Raw genomic sequence first — 22572 nt, 5'->3', positions numbered from 1 at the left:
CTAACTTTCATGTCATCACTGTATTGTCCTTTGTAAAAAGACTGTCCTGTCAAAAAATAGCACTTTTCTTCCTTTTTTTTTTTTTTTTGACAAGGTCCGTTTTCTGTATTGCATCCAGTTTTATTATTTTGCTAAACTGTGCTGTAGTGTAAGGCACTACCAAACTCGAGTAGAAAAAGCATCCTTGTTGTACATCTGCCTAGTAAATAGCTGATGGCACTCAAATTGTCATCTCCATCGTTATTGCTGGAGACTGATATTTTCTGTTAGTTAGTCCAATATTTATTTCACTTGCACAATATATTCCCTGAATGTATGCCCTGTGAGTGATAAATCAGAAGGAAGAGACATTTGCACTGAGGCATTCAGAGATCTCCACTGTATTGCATAAGGTCAGTAGAAGTTTAAAAGACTTCTCAAACCTTTTTGAAAGTTTCTTTCCCAGACATCAGGGATATACTAGCTGATTACATAGAAACAGAGCAGGATAATCCAAATGTCCATTGATAAGCTTCTGTGGGTATATGCCATAGTCTGTTGTGTATGTTGCGTTTGTACTTTCCCATTGACAAAATACTAGCACTGTACATCTGATGTTAAATTAATAACACGGAATTGGGCCTCAAGTGACAGTGTTTAGAGACAGGAACCCCTCTTGCCCCTCCCTTATTCTTAATCTAGAGTACTTCCACTCCACTTCATTCATTAGCTGAGTCTGGATCATTTGCGTAGCCTGTGATCCCATGTATTATATGTTTGAATAAGATAGTTTTAAGTCTAGTTTTAAGCCTGGTTGATCAGTTGCTGCAGGGTTACCTCTCTTGGAATCAGAAAGTGCTGAGTATACATTTCAGACATCAAAATAGGACAACTGAGGTTCATGAGCTGCTGCTCTTTGTTAGTGCACGTAACCAGATGCTCTTTGGTCTAACAAATAGTCTTGGGGCTGTATTGAAGCACTGCTGTCTGTAAGTATACAATGAGCCTGCTAAAAATGATTAGGTAACAACTGACAGCAATACTTGTCATCATTGTCAATCCCATTACTATCACTGCTATTTTGACGCTGATTGTCTCTATGTGCTCTTAAATACTTTGTATTATTCTTTCAGTAGTTTCCCAGAGAGCTGTAGGATTGTCTAGGACCAACAACATATTCTTTCAAAGATTTTACCCGCCCACTCTTTTCCAGTAAGTGTGTAGTTGTCCAAAGGGAAGATGATTGGCAGGAAGCAATTATAGAGTGAGAGCCTGCAGAGGTATGTCTGGGAAAAGGAAGCATAACTTTGAAAAGCCAGAGCCAGGAGTTCTAAATAGTGAAGTAGCAGGAGCTCCCATTGCTGTGGAAGCACTCAGCAGCTCTGTGGTGACCCATTACTGCTTTCCCCTGAGCAGAACAGTGTAGCAGATGATAGGCCTGGGGACTGGATGCCAGCCAAGAAAAGGAGTTAGTAGACACGAAGCTTTAGATAGAAGGAGATCTTTTTCTTTAGAACAAGGAAAATCCTGGACTAAAAGTCAAGCCAAGAAGAATGAATAATTGTCTTTATATATGCTAGCAAATAGTGTATTTGCAAACAAGCAAAGCAGACATCGAGGCACCAAAGTTTCCTGTGAAGATCAAAAAATGTAATGAACCAGCAGAATGAAGTGCTATCCTTTCTTTGAAAGGGCACTGCGTGTAGACCCTTATCTATTTTAGGCTACCCTACTGCTCTTGCTTCCCTTGAAAAGTACTACCTTATCCACTGGGAAAAACAACACTGTGCAAAATATTTGCGTTCCGTCTGTGCACGCCAATGTGCTCTGGCTTTTATCTCGCAGTTTAATATAATGTCAATGTTGTCCTGTAGCAGAATTAAAATCTTATTATGTGAGCTTTGTTTCTTTCTTATCTTCTATCTGAACTGTATTAACTAGAGTGGCCTAGATACACTCATGAAAACCCTTGAGGCTTATTTAGTGAGCAAAATCTGAGAGGTGCTTTTTCGCTCCTGAAAGGTTAGATCAGCTGTGTGTACATTGCAGCTTGGATGAAGATAGGAGGGGTTTTGTTCACTTCTCAGATTCAACATTTGTTTGCTTTGTCTCATTTCTCCACATGCTGTTTTCTGTTGCGTCAGTAAACTTTATTACATTCAAGGTTTTTTCAAGCTGTGTGATTCTACATCCAGAAATAGGTAATTTTTACAGGTTCTTTGAAGATGTTATCAGGTTTTCTATGCTTAGGTCAGCTGATAATTTGGAGTCAGGCAGTTCTTATGAATTCTGAGCTCGGTGCCCTGTCTCAATTACAGTAATTTATTCGGATAAAATCAGGCAAAACTATTACTAGATTAGTTATAAATGTGTCAGAATTCACCTTCCTTATGAGTGTGTGTGTGTCAACCAGTGCAATGTTGATCACTTTCATAGAAATAATCTTCAGCAAGCAGATAAAAAAAGTGCATGAGTATTAAATAAATAGTACCTCTTCAAATAATATAGTTGTTCAAAAAGTAGTATCCCAGCCTATAGTGTCAATCAAGTCATGGAAAGAAAGTATTTTTCTATGGAAAGTATTTCCCACTTCATTGTCTTAGAATCCTTAAGCCTTAGTTTGTGCATTACCTAGTATATGTAAGCAATGAGTGGAATAGCTGTCATTGACCACTACATAAAACAAGAGTGAACAGAATATTTTAATGACTACAACACAAAGCTTATTACTTCAGTAAAATGCACACCATTGTTTTTCCTCTGATGTTTAAAAAAAAAAAAAAAGTGTCATCTTCTCCCTTCTCTCTTTTTCTCTCTGTATTTTTTCAATTTCTCTTTTTTTTTCTTTCTTTCCCTTTTTTGTTACATTTTAAACCAATGGTAAACTCTTCTCCTTGCTATAGGAAAAATTCTGTAGTTCCTGCCTACTTTTTCCATAGCACATTGTATCATTATGCTCTGCTTTAATAACATTTCATTAGCTCATTCAAACCATTCCCTGGGGTAAGCTTTTATTATTTGTAAAGTAAATCAAATATCATAGTGCTTACATTTAGGAGGAAAAATGGGCCAGACTCAGAAGAATAAAAGTTTTCTGTTATTTTTTTGAATTAAAATTTAAAGTGCACAAAAAAATCCCCAATAATATTCTGGAAGCTCTGAAGTAACTAAAAACACCTTGTAGAATCCATCTGCCTGCTAATATTCTGAGTTCAACAGAGAAAGTCTAGGAGTGATGTACTTCTGAGTTCTAAGTAGTATTGTGGAAGTAATCTTCTGTTTGTTAGAAAGGCACTTGAAAAAGAGTCTATTAATTAAAAATTGGACACAAAATCCAAGAAGAGACATCAGCAATATTACAGTTTGCTCAGTCTGGAACTTCTAGAGGTCTATCATTGTGGCTACTTGTAATAATAATAATAATAATAATAATAACGTTAACTTCCCTGTATTAAGTCATAGTTAGGACACACAGTTAAGATGGTTGTAATCGTAGAATCATAAAATGGTTTGGGTTGAAAAGGACCTTAAGATAATCTAGTTCCAACACCACTGCCATGGGCAGGGATGCCTCACCCTAAACCATGTTGCCCAAGGCTCTTTCCAGCCTGGCCTTGAACACTGCCAGGGTTGTAACAGTATCTTGGATACCAGCATTAGCTCAGAGTTGATGTTTCTGCCTTCAGTCCAATTCTTATCTCTCTTTTTTGGCCTATGACATTCAAACCATGTCATAGTTATCAGGCTGAATATTTTCCTTCTGTCTAAATCATTTGAGGTATATACATGTTAGCCTTCTAAAGATGGTATAAAAGAGTGAATTTGGAATTTATCCTAAATGCACACATTCAGTGCATTGTACGCAACCTTGATTCCTGCTCCTTTAGAGCGTAGAATATCTATGCATAGAATATCTGTATCCATAGAGAATATCATAGAATCATGGAATCACAGAATAATTTGGATCGGAAGAGACCTTAACGATCGTCCAGTTCCAACCTCCCTGCCATGGACACCTTCCACTAGACCAGATTGCTCAGAGCCCCATCCCACCTGACCTTGAACACTGACAGGGACAGGGCAGCCACAGCTTGTCTGGACAACCTATTCCAGCACTTCACCACCCTTGTAGAAAAGAAATACCTTTGTCTTTATTAGTAGGAATTCTCATTAAGAAATAAACAACTCTGCACCATCCTTTACTCATGTAGTGTTTAACAATGCAATTAACACATATAATTGGATCCTTTGGAACAACATAGTTAGGAAGCAAGGAGATAACAGAGTTACTAAATAATGAAGTGGATAATTTTGTTTACAAAAGTATGGATAGTGGCTGTGTGATGATCAGTGTCTTTCTGTATTTCCTTAGAAGAGGTTTCCTGTCAACACACAGAAGTAGTTTATATTCACTGTAGCCTATGCGTATTCACTTTATGTTTACAAACATTATAGTTGTGTGTTGCTTAAATTCACTGCCTTCTTGAAAATGCACAAGGTGTAATAGTTGAGGACAAAACTTTTTAATTACATACTGAGATAAAAGTGGGAAAGGAATAGGGAGATATGAAAATCCCACATGCTGTCCATGAAAACTATTTGTTTAAATCCTCCAAAAGCAGAAAATCTATTTTCATAATAGGAAATAAGCACTGCATGAGACCAATGATAATTTTTTTTACACACAAGTTAAAAATAACGTATCCTGCACATTAGTTATAGTGCAAGTGTGCATATTGTACCCAGAGGGTTCTGTCTATAAAAAAAGGATCATAAAATCCCATCAATGTACTATATTTTTCTGCTGGAGATAAATCAGGAAGATTAATGAGGTTAAGTTATTGCTGTCTAGCATGCCAGGGAATAAGTTTCTAAATTAGAATTTTAATTGTATGTTCTATTGCAGTCCTCTTACTAATTCACATTTCACCATATTTCTAAAATCTTTCCTTATACAGAAGACTTAAAGAATCTTAAAGAAATTAAAGTAATGGAGTTTTTAAAACTTAAGTGGGTAAAATGGAAATGGCTCTGAAAGGCTGTAGAAACTAGGTTATCTATCAAATTTTTAGACCATTCTGCAGAATCCACAATGATTTCTATTCCTGCTGTTGAATCTTACAAGTGACCTTCAGGTATGGCAGTTTTAGGTACCAAGATAATAAATGCCATTAACAGATGGCATGAACAGGTTGGCATATATGGAAAGTGATTCTTTGTTAGTTATCTTAGAAATACTCCATGACACTCTTTTGTGGTATTGTCATGGTTTAAGACCAAATGACAATTGGTCATTTGAGACTAAATGTACTCACCTACCAAAATATTTCAATCACAGATATATGCAATTTTATAAATTGCAATGCTTTCCTATTCCACAGGAGAGAGGACATGGTCCAGGAGTGAAGTTGGCTGGGTCTGCATGCTGGTTCCAGCCGTGCTGTGTATTTCCTACAGTGTCTCTCAGGGAACATCCTCCCCTGTCCTCTGGGTCCTCTCCCTGAGAGGCCCTGGCCACTGTCAGATGTAGGGCTGGGTAGAAAGGAATACCTAATTCTCAGTTATGTTGTGCACATGCACTTGGCACCTGAAAACTAGGTTTCACCATAGCTGCCACTCATGATCTGCTATTTCTGAAGGCATGCAACATCTTCACAACTTTCACAGTGTCTGGCAAGTCGTTTCTCTATTCTTATACCTGAGCTACTCTGTTATCCTGTAGCGTTAACTAAATTTCATAGGCATCTGCTAACCCTGTGGTCAACTAGAGCTATCTCATGCTAACTGCTACAAGTATTTATGTCATTAAAGATACCACACCAAAGCAGTCCAGTCCTTTTAATATATTTTCATTATGCAGCAATAGCTTGACTAGTCTGGCTGAGTGTCTAGGAAATACCAAAGTCTGTGACTTTAAAAATACAAATGTGTTAGAAAATACACTAATTGAAAGCATCTTGCTGCTGAAAAAAATGAGCACACCAATCCAATGACAGTATTAGTCCCAGATTTTGTCTTACCATGTGGTTTTAGCCCTTTTTTTTGAATTCCAAATGGCAAGTCATGTGGCAGTTAGTCAGTGGAGGAGGTAGTGGTTCCCGTTCCATTTCAGCATTTAATGTAGGCACTGACTATGATGTTTAGTGTCTCAAAAGACCAGGAGGACCTTTGCTTTCCTACTTTTCTTCTCATGTGTAATGTAGACTAACCTAAATGCACCTGAGAAAGAAAAAACTCTGTTTCCTGCCTCTGGCTATGCAAGCCTTCTTGAATAGATGTTTTGGTGGGGTTTTCTGCATCATTAAAGGAGGCATAAGCACAAAAAGGAGCAGCAGGAACAATATTAGAGAGCTGCTGTATGTCGAACTGTAACTGCTTTAAGAGTTTAAGCTTTTAAGCTTAATAGCTATTAAGTTTAATAGTTTAAGTTTAAATTAAGTTTAATATAGTTTAAGCTTAATAGCTTTAAGCCTATTTTTGTGAGAAAATTCCAAGCAGAACTAGGGGGTTTGGGTGATAACATCAGTATATACTATTTGCAAGTCTTTATTGGTTTTTTTCCTTCCATGTTCAGACCTAGGTTACAATAACACACTGGTAAGTGCTTTATAACTGCTGAAGGCAGTTTACATTGATTAGATAGATTTTCACATTGGCTCTTGCAACAGACAGTTTTCAAGGGCAGGCATAGTAAAATGTTTTTTTAAATTCCATTATTTGAAAACTGGACATAATTCTCTGTGATTGAAGCTGACAGAAAAGAAAAAGCTGATGGTGAATATATTCCCTAGTGGCACGCTGTCATCCACAAATGCTTTCAGTGACCAAAGCAGTGATTGAAGTATGAAGGGCTACTTGCGTAGGCTGGGTTGCCATCAGTGAAATCATTCACCACTGCTCTGAAGCACTTGGGGTGATCTATTACTTGCAGGTGATACATTTTCAATGACAAAATCTTTCCTCAAAGTGACTAGAAGATTAACAGTGTTGTTTCATAGCTTGGACTTCTCTGCAGATTTCTTTAATATAACTGTCAATGACTCTTCCTTCTTAATTCCTCAACAAACTGAATAAGATTATATCAGTTTTCTATTTAAAAAACAGATGTTGTTAAGTAACAAGAACATCCTCACATGCCTGATATTCTGCAGATTCTGAATACTGAACAACCAATGAACTGACAAATTTTCTATAATCATAAATCTTGCACTGTTCATTAAGTGAGCCTGAAGGTCCTTGTCCTCCAAACGTTTATGGACTTGCTTAAAATAAAATGTGTGTTTACTAGGGTTTGTAAATACAAATACAAGTCTAATGTGACACTAGGATTTAACTCAGAGTTTAATGGATGCATTTTCTTCTGTTTGCGATCTCCACATATAAAGCAGACATAGCAATAGTAAAGGGTGATATATTTAGGTAAAACAGTGATGATTCTTCGCTATCTAATTCAGGGCATTTTAGGTATCTATTTTAGCTGCAACTCAGGACCTATGGTAGAAATATAAGTTTCTTCCCTAAGTTTAGACAAGGACTTCCATTAGGACCACCATTAGTTGTCTGGTCTGGCCTAAGGTAGACAATGTGCGTAACTCTCTGCATGTAGCTTAAAAAAACCCCTCAGAGGCATTCATAACTGAATAGGTCAAATTACTCATTTTGCTAAAGTGCGTCTTAATCTGGTTATCTAGAAATAGCATGGAGAAATTGATGTTATCAGTGGAGAAACTAGGGTCAAGCAGGAAAATCAGGTATCATAGAGTCATACATTTGAAAGCAAATACACAGATCAAATGTAAGATGGTTATACAGTGAAATATTTCCTTGTATCTGTGAATAATATTCTTCCTTATTAAGTAGGCAAAGTAGGTTTATGATGTCCTTAACTTCTCTTTTTTTCCCTTGTAAGAGCTGGCATTTTGTAAATAACATCCTAGGAAACTACGCTGTTGTCACCTAGCAACTGTGAAGTATTTTTCTGAAAAAGTTGCTGCTTAATAATAAAAACAGTAATTCCACTCAACACTACATTTGTGGATCTTAAAGTACTTAGAAAGATGCATTATCTTTACTGTCCTTAATTGGAAGCAGGAAAATCTAGGATGGAAAGTGTTGCTAAAAATTACAATCAACAGACCTGCAAATTGTATCCTGAAGATCTGTGCATTCCAGCCTCTTCAGATTGTACTTTTATATAGGTCCCTTTCAATATTTTCTGGGTTTATTAATTTTAAATGAGGAAAGGGGATAATTTAAAAACTCTGTATTTGCAATGATTATCTCCCCCTCTCATTTGAGATATTGCAGTTATTTTCTGGTCACAGTGAATTAGCCCTTAGCAAATATTTAATTTTTAATAGAGACCACTGCAGCATTGATTTAAAGCAAGCAAAAGCTTCATATTAAACAGGGGAAGTTTAGATTGGATATAAGGAAGAAGTTCTTTACTGTAAGGGTGGTGAGGCACTGGAATGGGTTACCCAAGGAAGCTGTGAATGCTCCATCCCTGGCAGTGTTCAAGGCCAGGTTGGCCTTGGGTGGCATGGTTTAGTGTGAGGTGTCCCTGCCTATGGCAGGGGGGTTGGAACTAGATGATCTTGAGGTCCTTTCCAACCCTAACTATTCTATGATTCTGTGATTCATACTCAGATGATCCTACTGCTGCATCACTGACCCGTTCCATATTGCATATACAGCAGTTATGTATAATTCTGAGGTTTGGGGTGTTTTTTTCAGAAACTGTTTTATCCTGATTATTGAAATATTTTCTAACAACGAATGACAGTTGACATTGCATACTGAAATGTCTGCTGTACCAACAGCTGGCTTGAAAAGTGTTTCATTTTTCAAGTAGATCGTGGAGGCTGGGTAGGCAAGGTTTTCTCTGATTTGAGTTAAAGAAATACGTATTTTAAATTATTTGAGAATGTCCTACACTCATTTTCGGTTCTCCATTGCCCTTGCCAAGCATTTGGTGGAATGAAGCTGTTCAGAGGCGTATATCTTTCTAATAGTCCACATTTTTAAGTAACTTTTAAGGATGAATTAGAATGAATAGCCACTAAGATAATGTGTGGGCTGCTGTGCAGCAGTCTCCCTGGAGAGTGATATGTCAGGAAAGAGATTAAAAAATTTCTGTAATGAAATGTATATTTCTCACAAGTAAGGAAAGATCTTGACAGATCATCTGTTATGAGGTAGGTGCTCTGTTCTTTACTTCTGGGACAAATGGGATTTCTCCTTATAATTCATTGCGGATTATCGTTCTGTGCAGTTTGTGTAATGGCAGCACATCGGGAATTTAGGAAATGACACTCCAGCTGTCTTTTACAATAACTGTTTCTTTTTATGCTTTTTCACTGTAATACCTCTTCCTTCACGTTATCTTTTCTGTACACTTCTCACTGAAATACCTGTGTGTATCCCAAAATGAATTAAAAAGAACAATGGGTCTACATAAATTACGTCTATTTATTTTCCTTATGTGATGGGGTTTATTTCATTCACTAATTTATTGATAAAAACACAAAGTAAAAAGAATCTGGAATTCTTTTTCTAGAATACATTTTTAATAAAGAAAGTGAAGTAGCTGGAAACATAAATCTGTCTCCTGGTTTTGTTATTGTGTGAGATTTGATATATATGTATTCTAAATTATAGAATTATCTATGTTGCAGATGCATTATTAGGAAATATTTTATCTGTAAGGCTGATCAAGCTTATCATTGTTTTCAAAAGTTCCAAACAGGTGGAAGAAATCGAACCTGTATGTCAGCAGATGAGATGCAGACAAGCTGCCCAAACAAGTGCATTGCTTATTGTATATCTTACCTGAATTCAGTACCATACAAATCTTTCCCAGTTGTCTCCAGAGATTTACTTTCATTGAATGATTTAAAACAATTCTGTAGAAGTTCATTAGTGGGACAGGGAGAAGCGAAGTTTCCTTAGGAGTCTATCTGGGTCCTCTGTATTTCAAGGTGTAGGCTTGGAACCTTATCAGCAGGGCTCTTTCTCTGTAAAAGCACACATAATGCTTAGTGAACTAAACCCAAGACCACTTGCTGGGTAGTGTCTTACAGGTCAGTTCTATGAACTAGTCTCAAGCAGAAGGACTGTAAGAAAACTAGAATTCTTTGTAGTCTGTCTAGCTGTCTGAAATGCAAAATCGTGAGGAAGATACCAGGTCAAGTTTTAGACTGGATGAATGATTAGTTTCTTCTGCTTTTGGAACTTTCATCCAGTGTTAGACGTCTGAGAGTGTGACCTTTGCAAGAAATTGCAACACAGGTTTTTGCCCATGGAGAGCGATTCTTTATGCTGTTTGGTCTGGCTTATTACAAAAGTATTTTCCATCCAGCCCGACTTGAGAGTGCTCTGGAGTGGGAGGGCTTGCTTGTTTCAGATGCCATTGGGTAGCGATTGGCAACTTTTTTGCAAACAGCCATAAAGCTGTAAAACATTTTAGGATTTACAGGGTTTCGCTTCTCTATTCTGGCAGCAGTCAGCATTTCTCAGAGCTGTACCCAATGATGGTATGCCATTATTAAGGAGAAATTTATTTGTATTAGTAGGTTTTAATAATTTCAGCTTGCAAAGCTTTAAGAATTTTATAGGGAAGATGAAGGACAAGCAAGTTGAAGCCTTTTGACAAGGCTTCTGTTTTACTTCAGTTATTATTTACAAACTTTTCAGAAATAATCCATGTATCTCCAGGAATTTCCATATAATAAGTTCAAAAACAGCATTCTAGTGAACTTATTAAAGCTCATTTCAGACAATGAATGCTTGTGTTCCATTGAATTTAGCAAGAGGTCAAGGGTTTGACTCTCACACTTTTTACTAACAGAAATCATTGGGATTTGAACAACAGTGCATCTAAAGTATGAGGGCAGAGGACACTAACAGTAGTCCCTTTAATGGGCATTATCTATTTTAAATCGCTCAGAACATGTTGAGGTCTTGTGAGAGGTACAGGCTTCCAGAGGTTTTCCCTGTTTAGTTTGGGACTTAGCCCTTTTTGGCTGCTGTTACAAGAAAAGTAAATCATGTACCTTGATGACCCTCTTGATTTAATCTCCTTATCATTCCCATGAATAGATCATAACATGACTTAAGACTGGCCATTGTCCTGAATTCCACTGGTTTGCTTGGCAATTAAATATTTTTAATACAAGATTACTATTCCAATAAAAAATTATAAAATGCATCTACATTATATGACTTACAGCGCGTAAGTTAAGAAATCGTGCAAATGCCCTTTAGGAACACAGAACGCACATAACTTCTTTGCTGCCCTTTCGGCAGCCTGTGTGTTTTCTTAATGTAAAATACTTTTTTAGCACCTTCAACTTTCTTATTTACATTATATTTATTAACAAGAGCACAGAGGTTGTGTGAATATGTCATTATGTCCTTAAAAGAATCCCATTATTTTTATTCTCTGACAAAATAATCATTTTAGTGGTGTCCTAAATTGTGTTTAAACAAAAAGATACATACATACGAGTTGAATCCAAACTTTTTAAATGCCTATATCTGACCTCTGATCCATGAGGTCATCTGCCAAGAAGTAACTAAAACTTACTAGAAGTAACTAAAACATTAAAATATGTCAAAAAATAAGACATGTTAGTACAGTGTGTAATTCTGCATGCAACTACTAGAGCAACTCCAACACTGATGATGAAGCTCCTTCAGCTTTGTGTGTTTGTACGAGACCTGTGCAGAGAATCTGGATAGCACAGATGAAGAACCCTTAATGTTGCAAGTGTACAACTTTGGAAAGGTTTAATAGCACTTCACGTGCAAATAATTCTTCTTGCTTTTATGCATCGAATCTCGTGTAAAATTTTAGGTAACATCTGGAGCTTTGCGTAAATACCACCTAATCAGGAGACTCTTATTTTTGCTCAATAAAAGAATCAGTTAAATGACACTTTAAGAGCAATACCCACAAGTACTGTTTGCCTTTCTCCTTGGTTTATCTGTAAGGTAAATGTTGCTGCGTACTATCCTTAATGTCACTTTCTTTCCTTTTTTAGAGTTTCTTTGAAGGACAGTCCGCGCCTTGGGACTCAGCTAAGAAAGATGAGAACAGAATGAAAAATAGATACGGAAATATTATTGCATGTAAGTATTGACACTACAGTTGTGCACTGTGTTAACTTCCCTTCAGAACTGGATAAGAATGACAACCAGCCTCATGCTCACATCAGGCTTATATTCATCTTCTCTAATTAAGGAGAGAAGAGTGAGGGAAGATGTTTTTTGCTTGGTTTTATTGTTGGCTTTTTGTTGGTTTTGTTCGAATTTTTGATTTTGTTTAAAGAAAGCTGTCAGATTTAATGCATTTTGTCAACTAGCCTCCTGTGATCAACATTTGGCTAATGGAGAATGACACCTTTAACCAGTATTCAACTCTTAACAGCTCTTAAATTGCTCCTGGCAGCTTAGTGAAGGAGTACCTATGATTGCATTGGTATCTTGATATTGGGTTCTGGATATTGTAGGAGTGGACAATACTGCTGCTTAAGTATTCCTTAATAACAGTGACAGCTATCCTGACTTACCCTCTTAATTCTAGACAGACTAAGAAAAAAACCCAGAATCTGTATGTTTTACTTAAAAATGCCAAGCTTGATAAAGATTAGATATTATAATAACAAAATAACTTGAGGAGATTATAGCATGTTTTGGTGAACAACCCCATAACCTTGCATTATCAGAAATGTTATGGAAAGAGATGCTGCACATGAACATGGGAACAGAAAATATATCAGTTTTGATAAGAACACACAAGTGGTATTACACTTAAAGGGTAACTTCCAGTGACCTTGTAGGAGATGATCCCTTCCCTGATTGTTCAAAATCTAAGTTGAAGATATGTAGTGGATGTGTTTCTACTACCAGCCAGACAGATAACCATGAAGCTGGTATAAACAGAGAAGTACCAGACACAGCACATCAGAAGGTTTGGAAGCATGAAAATAAATAATGGCCCTTAGGGACAGATCATTTAATGATACAGCTGGAGTTTAGAAATCATGTATAACCCTGGCTACATGGGAGAGCATAGACGAACAGATAGTGCTGATTCTCTGAACATTAGGAGGTCCTATGGTAGGAATATGTAGTGCATATTTACACTGACTAACTTCAACATCTAATCTAGGTGCTTGTCTAGGTACAGATGTATATAGGTTTCCTTATCAGTGAACCGTAGGGACCTGACAGAGAGAGGAGCAGCTCTTCTAGAGAAACTATTCAAAAAGCCCTCTTGAATGTCTCTGTATCACCTCCTCAGGTGGTCTCTCTGCAGTGACAAATCTAGAGAGACCAGCTCCTAAGACAGTAACCTACAGTACGTGGTATGAATAAGCTGTTATAGCACTGTGGTGCAGGTGGGCTGCAGCAGTCTATAAAGAGAAAACAGCTCTGTAACTTGCTGTGGAAGGAGAACCCACAGGAAATGCTTGTGGAGGCAGAGGCAAATTAAGCAAGAGTTACTATGCCACATCAATTTGAATGGACTTGATGGTATTGCTGTGTGGTTTGGGTGTATACTGTGCTACTTACTGAAAAAGGAAATGAAGTCCTCTAGGGAAATGTGAATATCATGATGTGCTACAGCATATGCAAAAGAAGTTAAGTTAGCTAGATGTGGTTTTTTGTGTTTCCCCCAAACACTCTTTAATGTGTAACAAACTTGTTATTTTGGGAGAATGTAGCAATACATAAGATGACTTATAATTTAAGTAAAAACACTGAAGGCATAAAGAATACCAAAAAGTTTTATGCTTATCCTCCCTTTGTGAAATTTTCATTTCCAGTCCAAGCCTATGACAATAGATCTTCTCTTTTAGTCAAGTTTAGTGTTGTCAGTCCCCTCTTTAATGTCATGTCAGGCATCACCTTACAGACTGACACCCTTTGGCAGAAGAAACCAGAAGACTATTAGTGCTCTATGTCTGAGGTAATGAAGTGATGAGTAGCCAAGGGAAAACAAGTAAAAGATATTAGATGCACAAATCAATGGCAATTGCAAGTGATACTGAAGGCTTTCTGAGAGGGCAAGTATAACTCAGATCATTTAGATCTCAATTTAGCTTTAATGTCCTCAGTATTTAGCAAGGGGAAAGAAATGGATGGAGTTTTTATCAATAATGCTTCCTATTTATGTGGCTGTGAAAACACAGATAACACAAGTTAAAATTCAGATCCATTAGCGTTAAAGGCAGTATCTTAAAAGAGAGGCTGAAACTGTCCACAGTTAGTCATTTGTTAAACACATGTATGCAAATGGGGTAGTTAACTGTTTAATTATTTTGTCTGGTTTTCTGCTGAGTAAATGATCACTATTCTCAGAGTCTGCGAGTACAGTTTTGGCAGTCCACTCTTTAAAATTTCTCCCAGATAGTTGTATAAAGTATTTGCTTGAGCTGAAAAACATTTTACTAAACTGTCCTTTTGTGTTATGTTTAAAGAGCTAAAAATACATCGGTTCAGATGCCATTGACTATGGGTACATAATTATAATTATTTTTTTTTTCTGTTAAGTATTTAATGGTGGGGGTTTTTTATCCATTTATCCTCTTTGTTTAAATTTTCCCCAAGATACTACTGTCATATTATTGCTTATAATCATTATTGTTCCCTGAGAGAGTTAAAACAATAGCATCAAGCAGCCAGCATTGCAGGAGCTTGTCAAAATGGCAATATGCTTTACATTGCCCAAGTGATGTGCATTTAATTGGTTACAATCACATCCTACACACTGTATGAAAGTGAGTACACCTTGTGAGCCACTGTATCAAAAGCTAAATCATGATCACCGTCCAGTCACTCACAGAAAACATGCTGCTTCTTTCCTGATCACAAAAAGCTTTGTGTTTTCTCGTTAGGGACTAAAACTGACATGAATCTGCCAAATAAAACTTTTTTTTACCTAAGAAAAATTTGGTTGCTGCTGTAATTGTGTAGGTTATGCATGGATTTTGGTAAAATCTACTGGTTTTTCCTCAGGAGAGATCCTGAGGTGATTTTGGCATGGTAGGGCTTCTGTATTTATTTTTACCCAACTCAATATTGACTAAATGAGAAGAAAATATTGATCACAGCTTTTAAAAGCAGCTAAAGATTTTAGGGGAGACATTTATAAAAGGCTTGACTTGCAAAGAATCAGCAAGGCACGTCCCAAGCAAGGGTCATTGGCTAGACATGCTAATCAGCCAGCTACTCCAGGGGCTTGTTAGAGGTCACAGTCTGCAGCCTGGCATATACACGTTGTAGGTAACATGAGGGGAGCAAGAATAATATTCATTATCTATTACCATTTTCTACAAAGTCAAATAGATTCTAACTTAAATGATTTTGAAAGATTAAGTGATCAATGCAAGTTTGATCTCCTAATAGAAGGGTATCAAAATAACAATAAGCTGGAAAAGAGAACATTTAAAAGCTACAAAAATTGTCAAGAGTATGTGAAGTCTAAAGAAAAAAAAATACTCTGAAAAATCTACACAGTTAAGCTAGAGGCTATTTAAGAGTCAGCACACACGATGGAATAATGTATGGCTTGGGTACCTCTTAGGTTTAAATCTGCTAGACATAAGCACAGGCAGAGACACAGTAACATTTCTTTTTGTTGACTGAAGATTTTTTTTTTCAAATTAAGGAGTGTTGCCATGCAGTAACTAGTTAACTAGAGTTTTCAGAGCAATAAAAAACAAGTCACTCCAGCTCCACTGCGAATAAATGGGTATTGAACAGTCCAGTACCTCAGGATTCCCAGAAACTTAACTGAGAATGCAGTACTAGAAAGGATGCACTTGAAAAGCAAAAAGGCAAAAAAAACGATGGTACAAAGATGTTATGAAATGACTACTTAGTATTGGCCAATCCAAAGCAAGAGTTATTGCAAGGAAAGAATGGAGTACATAAAGGAAAGTAAAAAATAACAGGAAAGGTGCAAAGAAGGTAGCACTGCTTCTTTTTCAGTCGTATAAATCGGTCTGAAAGAAATAACAGGAAGTTATTTTTTTAAGATGTTCCTTAGTGGGAAATTTGAGCTTGTTTAGCCCAATATGGAATTCATTAGTGTGCGTGTCATCAAAGATGGGATTCAGTGGCTTAAACACAGACAACTAGTCTGTGCAGGACCAGCAAATGTGACACAGTGTTATTCCATAGTGGCAGCTGAAGGCTAGGCAGTATATCCTTGGGTATATAGAGTGGCAGAAGGTGCTTCTGCTTAGACAACTGGACTGTGCCCTAAGTACTTCAAGAACTACAAAAGTGTAGATTTTTACGAGCCTGATTTGTCCTGGTGAGAATGCTTTTAAGGCAGTGGTGAAGGAAATTATGAAAATGTGGATGAAAACATACCATGAGTCTTAACTTCTGGAGTCTGCTGACTTCAGCAGAAGATGAATGAGGTCTCCAAACTGTAGAAGCAGCAGCCATGTCTGGAGCTTAGGTAATTCCTAATGTAGTATCTTTCTTAAGTAAGATGGATTTTTAGAATTACAGGCCTGTAAGTAGAACAGAAGAAGAGCTGTTCTGAAGAAGCTGATAAATAGCTTAATTAAGCAGAGAATAGCACAACATTTGAATATGTGCGGCGTGGTAGAGCCAGACCAACCATGGGTTATGTAATAGAGAGTCATATTTCTATAAATTTTTAGTCATGGAAAAGTGAATAAGGCTGAAAAGGCTGACCTGATGAACATAACTGCTTTAAATATTACAACATGTTTGGAAAAACTCATTCTTGAAGGCTGCTGGGTGAAATAAACACGATAAAAGAACAAAATAAGAGCTGTGTAGAACCTGGAGCTAGAATTTTAATTCATTCTGATTTCCAATATTTGGTTTAAAACTGTGCCTTTTCTCTCTCCCAAGGGAGTCCCAGAGAAGCAAATGAGGCTCTGAGATCTTTAGTCCCAAAGACTCAGAGCATAAAAGCAGATGAAATAAAGAATTTGCCTCTTCTTTTCCTACTCATTCATTTGAAAATTTCTTTGACTTGTAATTCTAACACACTGTTATTTTAAGAACAATATTGCCTTCTCCTTCCTCCCCCATAATGTGAGCCAGTATTATGCTACTTATGAAGAAGCTGGATTTTTAACCCACTTCATGTTCTTTCATTCATTCATTTGTTAACTTTTAGGATTTTTAAAGCTGAAAAAATAGCTGTTCGGAACATGAGTGGCAAGTTTCAGGTGCTCTAATGCTTATGTACATTTACAACAAAATAATGACAGGAAGGTCTGTCATCAGCTGCAAGTAATACCAGCTCAGCTAGCAAGCAGCATTCAAAACAATTATACACAGGTATCTAATTAGCAAGAGTAACTTGAAAACAATGCATCAGGAAAGTGGCTATTTAGTATCTCTCCATTCTTGAGATCATACCCTCAAATTGTTTTATAATCAAGCCACACAGCATTTTAGAAAAGAGATTGTGTTTGGTTGCTTTTGAACCAAAAGAATCAAGAGGAGCATATGAAGTCTCAGAGAAGAAAAAGCCATATCAGCATGCAAAGATCCTTTTGCAGGGGGGAATCTAGCGTCTAGCACTTCTTAGTCACTACTGTGGTGTCATAAGGAAAATGAGACAGCTGACAAGAAGCAAATTCATTCCATGGTGTTTTGGACTGGAATATGGAAAATAGAGTTGGAATTGTTTGCACATTTCTGAATAGACACAAATGGCCACAGTGGAGCAAAATCCAGTGACAAAGCCATTATCTGACTGCTTGGGGTTTGTGTCATTACTTTATTTTGCTTTCTCCCTTACTGAAAACATAATGAGTTTCCTTCAGAAACTGTGAGGTGGCAGTATGTCTTGTAGAATGACTTTAGCTTATGTTGAGTACTGGCAGACGCATTTTGAAATTACTAGACCTTTGTCAACTTAATGTTATTTATTTTATTGACAAAAGGAGTGGCTGTCAAGGCAAGAAAAAACATAATTGCAGCAGGTTTCACAGTGTAAGACATTTAGACTCAAAATCAGAGGGGATTTGTAAAACCTTATAAATGACTGATGTGAGTTTTCATGGACAACAAAACAAGCATGAACTTGCAAATGCTGAGGTTTTAGTTTAACTTTAAAGGAGTTTTGATGAAGGGTTTGTTACTGAATGTGTCTTTAATTACTTTTTTCTCTCTCTCTATTGTTCACATTTCAGATGATCATTCTCGAGTGAGACTGCAGCCCATTGAAGGAGAAACAAGTTCTGATTACATCAATGGAAATTATATTGATGTGCGTATACTGATGTAGTCAACAAACTTAATGTTGTGTTCAGTCAAAGAGGGAGCTCTTATTATTCTCATGTTATTCATAATTTGTAATAGATATCACAGCTGCTAAACATTGTTGCAAAGTACTATCTTTGGAAGCTAGGTGTACACTGAAGGGGAAAAAAAGGCCTCAAAGGTTTTGTCAATAATCAAATGAAAGGAGTAATTTCCTCCAACTGCCACAAGACTGAAACCTTGCCAGAAACACTGTATGGCTATTTACCCTGCTGGTGCTTATAGAGGCTAACAAAATGTTATTTTCACTTCCTGTCAACAGCTTGGCATCATTCCACATTTAAAAGAAAGCTGTTTGCATATTAATGTGACAAAACTCTGTAATGCCTAATGCAGAGATTTGCAATCTCTTGTCATTTCTGCACTTTTAAGTCGCCTTCAAAGTATATTCTGCAGCTGTTAACCAGTGCTTCTAATGCAAGCAAGACATTTCATTAAATATGTAGGCTGTTTAATTATTGAAGGTGGCTTCTTTGTTTATTCTGCATCATGTTAACTTAATGTTTTACATTAGAATAAATTCTTTAAGAGTCAAGGTGGTTTTAGTTGAAAGAATGAACTCAAGAGTAGAATTGAAAATCATTAGAAAGTCAATAGTATCTAAAGACATAAATCTATGGATAGCAAAGATAATAATTTTATTGTTTACATGGAGTACTGCATGTTACGCTAAGTAAAACAAGTGTTGCTTCATGGGAAACTGTCTGCTAAAGATGTCTTGTTCAGCAGTGGCATCTTTGAAAAATGGTGTCACAGCCTGCAGTTCAAATCCCATCACCAGTATGAAACAGAAATGTAACAGATGTTTTTCTCAGAGTGGAGAAACTAGAGCTATACCAGAAAAGTAGGTACTTCAGTTTTAACAATTTGAAGCCTCAAACTGTAACTTTCTGAAGATGCCTCTTTCTAGTGATGGTTATTAGAATGTTCAAGAACCATTAATTTCAGCTTAGATTTCTGCACAGTCCGTTGCTGCTTAGAAGAATAGCACAGACACCAAGAATTAAAGGCACATATGGTAATATATTTAGTTAGACATCTCACTAAACTCTGAAGGGAGTAATTTTCTGTCCTGAAAGGAAAAGAGTTCACATTGGGGGCCTACCTCTGAATTCAATTTCAACTGAATACACTTTCTATAACATTCAGGATTGTTCTCGTTTTAGGCTACTAGAATGTTCTTGTGTCAGATTTTGATCTGACTCAAAAATATTAAAAGATGTGAGGAATTGGACCATACAGTCTCATTTAAAATGCTGGTAAGATAGCTGCACAGCAACTTTTTTTGTTTATGGAAGCACAAGAGAGAACGTGGCCCTAAAAGAAGCAGTGGGTGAGAACCGAGAAATTATCTCCCTCATCTTCAGCAGATGGCTTCATTGCAGAGCTTGGAGGACTGCAGACATCTTCCAAAGAGAACTCTAGCACAAAACACAGCATTTTTTGTTTATAATCTTGTAAGGCAGGTTTCCATTAGAAATGCTTGGTTTTCTACTACAGAAGCAGCTGCAATTTTATTCTTGCATGTGCTTGTCAGTACAGTTGTCATGTTGTTAAAATAAACATGCTAATAAGGGAATGGCACTGTCACAGACACTATGAAATTTTCTTGGATAAAAGAGAGGGGCAATGGTTATGCTGTGTTTTTTCCTATGGGTTTTTTTACTGGGAAATGGAATTGTTTGATCCCAGCCACTAGGGATATTAGATAACACATAGCAGAAAAAAAATCACCTCTGTAGCTGTCTGAACATTTCTCAGTTCACAGACTTCCAGATTTTGCTTCAGTGGCATGTAAAGGAATCAATTCTGTAATTCATGCTATTCGTTCTCTCATATTCAAGGTATCTTCAGCTGTTTTGAGTTCTTTCCCACCTTGCATCACCACAATGCCCCTTGCTCTTTACAAAGAAATTGCAGTGGCATGCAAGCTACAGTTTTAAGTTCTTCCTTCTGTTGACTGAAAATGAACAAATCACAGTGGACAGAGTGAACATCCCCCCACCATTCCTCAGGCCAAATGCAAATCTAGTGTTCTTTAGCTGTTAAAAAGGAATAGGCTTTGCACTCAATAGCAATAGCTTGGAGGTATATCTCAGCCTCCATGAGCATCTGATGCCATTAACTGCAAGTGCTAGAGAGGATTTCATGCTGCTTATTTTCAGCAAAGTCAACAGGGGACTGAAAGAACATATTACTTCTGTCCCTTAATGTACAAGGCTGCAACTTAAGTATCCTACAGAAAACACATTCTCCCTTGCCCTTCCCCCACTGGAAAGAACTTTTGCATCTAATGCATTATCTGTATTGTGACTTTTACTGAATACTACTCTAAATGAATTTTCACTCACAGCAACATAGCGGAGCATATTGCTTATTCTTTTTTCCCTATTTATTTTAGGGTTATCATAGACCAAACCACTACATTGCTACACAAGGTAAGTTTATCACCCTTTCTTGTTGGTCATGTGAGACTAAGAGGTTTTGGTATTTGGATTACAGTTTATGCTGTAACATGCATTCTTGCCACAGTCAATATCCAGGACAGGGTAGGCTCGATCACTTAGGCAGAAGCTAGCAAACTGAATTATTACCTAATTTTCTAATTTTCAGGTATGTCAAGTAAGCAACCCTTTACTTTTGTGTTCAAATACGTTTTGAGTAGAAAAGCAAAATTAACCCATTTGGGTAGAAGTTACTCATCATGTTGTTACTCGTGAAAAAAGACATAAGTCATGGTATAAATATTCATAGCAGCCTTCCTTATCTGAAGGGGGGCCTATAAGGATGCTGGGGAGGGACTCTTCATTAGGGAGTATAGTGGTAGGACAAAGGGTAACGGGTTAAAACTTAAACAGGGCTAGTTTAATTGGATATAAGGAAAAAGCTCTATACTGTGAGGGTGGTGAGGCACTGGAATGGGTTGCCCAAGGAAGTTGTGAATACTCCATCCCTGACAGTGTTCAAGGCCAGGTTGAACAGAGCATTGGGTGACATGGTTTAGTGTGAGGTGTCCCTGCCCATGGCAGGGGGGTTGGAACTAGATGATCTTAAGGCCCTTTCCAACCCTAACTATTCTATGATTCTATTCAGTAAGCTTTTGAGAGAGACAGTGGTGTCATAAAAATGAAAGTTCTCTTAATTGTTCAATGATAACTAGGCCTCAGGTCATAGAAAGCACTTCACTTAGCAAGTTTTACTAGAGAACCCAAAGACATATTATGCTTGCAAGGGGATTCTTCAAAGGGATCTAAAAGACAATTTTACAGGCCATCATTTAAAAGCTTGCTTGTGGACAGGAGCGCATTCCTTTGACAACACACAAATTAATTTTCAATTTGTACTTGTCTTCAAAGACATAATTTGCTCATTCTGATGCAGTTCTTAATTAATTTTTGGTCAAGTTTAGAGCTGGAACAAGTGGGAAGGATGAGTCTTCTGTGACGGCTTCATCGTAATATTGAACAATATGCCAATCGCCTGCCTATGCTTGGATAGCATACAGGTGAAAATTTGATAGTTCCTCCACTGCTTGGAGGGAATCTTCTCTGTAATAGGTGTTCTGTGACAAAGCTTCCTGCATTTGCCCATGGATCTGAAGAAGCTGAGCTACGCCCACATACGTTATTTCAACACATGCCCAACCTTTTAAGAGAGCCAGATGGATTACTGAGTATAATACTCAGAATAATCTTACCATGTGTTGGATTTAAAGGTTATGCATACTTTTTAATGACTTTTTATCAAAGCAGAGAAAATGTTGGCCATGTCAAATAAGAGCTCTTACTGTGATTTCAGTTGTCCCTTAAGTAACCCAGTCCGCAGCCTCCAGTCCCCACTTCTGCCAGTGGGAGGATTCATATCTCTGCCTTTCTGTACTCCAGCTCTCGAAAGTCCCTTTGTGCTACTTTGTGTGAGATGACGGTGGGGCAAGACACTGGTCTTATTTCTAGAACCGCCTCACTACTGTCAGTATTACACTTTAGACCATAATTAGAATTTGTGATCTTAGAATATGAGCCATTTAAATGTGATGCTTCTTCCACTTCTGCTAGCCACCCACCGCATTCCTCAATCTGCAGTCTTTCTACAGAGGAGACAGACAGGAAAACTAGGACAAAAATACAACATTTGCTTAATTCTGTTTGGGCTTTTGAACCCTCCTCTTCTGAGAATACATGGATTGTTTCATTTAACCTTTAGCTAATGAAGCTGTTGCTTTTCACCCTTAATTCTATCCTTAAAATAAGAAGTTACACAGTTGGC

General features: G+C 37.2%; 1 protein-coding gene across 10 annotated transcripts in view; it reads left to right on the top strand.

Moving 5' to 3' along the window:
- PTPRM (protein tyrosine phosphatase receptor type M) overlaps positions 1-22572 on the top strand; it is a 470168-nt gene that overhangs the window by 397645 nt on the left and 49951 nt on the right. For all 10 annotated transcript variants that reach the window (XM_065668023.1, XM_065668021.1, XM_065668020.1 and 7 more), the window contains 3 exons: positions 12024-12111; positions 18177-18253; positions 20708-20744. In XM_065668023.1, coding sequence (XP_065524095.1) covers positions 12024-12111; positions 18177-18253; positions 20708-20744 — 202 coding nt within the window. The remainder of the gene's footprint in view (positions 1-12023; positions 12112-18176; positions 18254-20707; positions 20745-22572) is intronic.

The sequence above is a fragment of the Lathamus discolor genome, chromosome 2 (genome assembly GCF_037157495.1).
Source record: "Lathamus discolor isolate bLatDis1 chromosome 2, bLatDis1.hap1, whole genome shotgun sequence".
Classification (NCBI taxonomy): domain Eukaryota; kingdom Metazoa; phylum Chordata; class Aves; order Psittaciformes; family Psittacidae; genus Lathamus; species Lathamus discolor.
The sequence above is the reverse complement of the archived record's forward strand: the minus strand, read 5'-3'. Positions and strand labels throughout refer to the sequence as shown.